Source organism: Penaeus chinensis, chromosome 37 (genome assembly GCF_019202785.1).
Source record: "Penaeus chinensis breed Huanghai No. 1 chromosome 37, ASM1920278v2, whole genome shotgun sequence".
Classification (NCBI taxonomy): Eukaryota; Metazoa; Arthropoda; class Malacostraca; order Decapoda; family Penaeidae; genus Penaeus; species Penaeus chinensis.
Window position 1 is genome coordinate 14,496,174 of NC_061855.1, and position 2,500 is coordinate 14,498,673.

The 2,500-nt window shown below is 43.1% G+C and overlaps 1 protein-coding gene across 9 annotated transcripts in view; it reads left to right on the forward strand.

Annotated features, from left to right (window-relative positions):
• Positions 1-2,500, forward strand: part of LOC125045427 (mucolipin-3-like) — a 39,166-nt gene that overhangs the window by 2,740 nt on the left and 33,926 nt on the right. For 2 of the 9 annotated variants that reach the window (XM_047642655.1, XM_047642658.1), the window contains exon 1: positions 2,234-2,500. This exon is cut by the window's right edge. The exons of 2 other annotated variants lie outside the window; for them this stretch is intronic. In XM_047642655.1, coding sequence (XP_047498611.1) covers positions 2,412-2,500 — 89 coding nt within the window. In that variant the 5' untranslated portion in view covers positions 2,234-2,411. Of the gene's footprint in view, positions 1-1,361; positions 1,532-2,228 lie in introns of those variants that run through there. 5 more of the 9 variants (XM_047642662.1, XM_047642663.1, XM_047642659.1 and 2 more) reach the window with 5 other exon arrangements.

Consider the following 2,500-nt stretch of genomic DNA (forward strand, 5'->3'; position numbering starts at 1 on the left):
ATTGGCAATTTGCGAGTCAAGGGATCGTGTACTGATATTTCGTTAGATACTAAGATATGGCTTTAATAACGAGACTTTATCCGGATCATTAAACTGACTGCGCTCACTTAAAATCCACATGAAACTTTGCTATCTGTGTGGAACCTGGAAAAACCGCTGTCAGTTATCGCTGGGCCTACGCGCTCTGGCAAAGGCCATTAATCCGGATTTACTGGCGTCTCAGATTGGATCCCTACTTTCTGATAAATCGCCAGGGAGGCATGTAAGCTCTGTATTACCATAGAACTGAAAGTTTATTGACTTCTGTCTGTCCACAGACCCTTAGCCATCGCCGATCAACGCATTGCCAGTGGCTAATGTGCGGAAATCTTAGAAATATGGAGGCATACACGCTAGATTGAACTGTGCAAACGTTTAGCACGAAATGGTTTGCCGGATGCAGTTTACTACTTTTTCTCATTTTTTCTCCCTCTCTCTCTCCTCACCCTATACCTCTCCTCTCTCTCATTTATTAATTCATGAGCTCACTCATATACCTCCAAAGAAGAGAAAGACACACGCGCACGCACACGCACACGCACACGCACACGCACACGCACACGCACACGCACACGCACGCACGCACGCACGCACATACACACACGCACGGACATACACGCACGCACGCACGCACGCACGCACGCACGCACGCACGCACGCACGCACGCACGCACGCACGCACACACACACACACACACACACACACACACACACACACACACACACACACACACACACACACACACACACACACACACACACACACACACACACACACGCACACACATACACACACACATACACACATACACACACATACACACACACATGCACACACACACACACACACATACATACACACACATATACACACATACACACACACACACACACACACACACACACACACACACACACACACACACACACACACACACACACACACACAGGTTTTTGTTTTTAAGGTTTAGTTTGAATGGAGAATAAAAGAGGGGAGTGAGGAAATGGATAAATAGGGATGTGATGGAGAGAGAGCGAATAAGCATAAGAAGAATAAGAATAATAAAAGTGAATAAAATCTCGCAATAACCAGTTCCACCGCCATTCGATCCGAGAACAGTGGGGACGAAAACAAGGACATACAGAACAAAATAGCAAGAACAAGAACGATAACAAAAGAACAACATACGAAAAACAACGAAAATAAAATAACAACCAAAATGAATGGCGAATCCTTTCAAGAGGAAACCCTAGACCGCGTCACATGAGGGAGCAGCGAACGACTCGCAGGAAACCGAATCTCGTCGCGGACAAGTGCAGCTCAGACACGCAGACACACACACAAACAAAATTACGTAATATTACTTCGAAGCCGATCCTAAAAGAGACAGATGATTCTTGATCAGTACACGTTTCGTTGCAGTCGGGAGAGGAGGATAGAGTAAGGAGAGAATCAAGGAAAAAAGAAGAGAGAGAGGAGAGAGAAATAAGGGTAAAAGAAGTGCTACTTTTATTTAATTTAGCATGGTGTGATACGAAGTCAAGTGAAGAAAATAAATAAATTAAATTGTAGCGAATATTTTTCACTGTGTATTTTTAAGATCAGATAGTAAATCTTATTTTAAAATCATTATTTATTTGTTCTTGATTTTTGTGAATGGTGGGAGCTTTTGCAATTCTTATGACTGTGTTCGTATCGGAGTGATGATGATAAAACGTCATTTCAGCCTGTATACCGATATATGTGTATGTTACATAGATGAGGAGAGATCTATATAGTATTTTCGGCTCATTGTGTAAGTTGCGTGTGCTGGAGACAGGTCAGACAAGGTAAAGACGCCATGGTCGGTTACCTCAGCGCGTGGTCGGGTCGGATAACAAGCATTATTTTTTCTATTATTTTCACTTTCTGCGCTTCTCTTCTCAGTTTTTTATTTGTTTTGTCATTTGTAACATGCCTTTGTTGTGGACATATGTTTTTTAAACTTCGGATTGACGTTGTAGTTTGTAGAGAAAATTGCTAATTAGCAACTTTTAACCGCATCATGTGGGCCGCGCGTGTACTTAAAAAAAATGTAAAGAAAATGCGGTTGAATATTTAACACTCACCTCACAGATCATGACACACTAGAAGATGTGGCATTGCAAGACAGACATTGACATTGAGAAGTGACGGAAACGAAGAATAGCGGAAATGAGTTATTATTAGTTGCCATTAGCCCGAATCCGAACACTTCGTGACGTCATCAGGAATCAGCTGTGGCACAACAACAATAACAAAGAGCAAGAGGCGTTGGTGAAGTAAACGATTGCTTGTGTTTATGTGTCTTATAAACGTTCCCCTATCTCCGAGAGCTCGCCTCGTGTGAAATATGAATCCTTCACACCACGGACAGTGCCACAGGAGGCGGGGATCGAGAGATGATAGGGAGGAGGAGAAAGAGAAAGAGGGCGAAGGAGC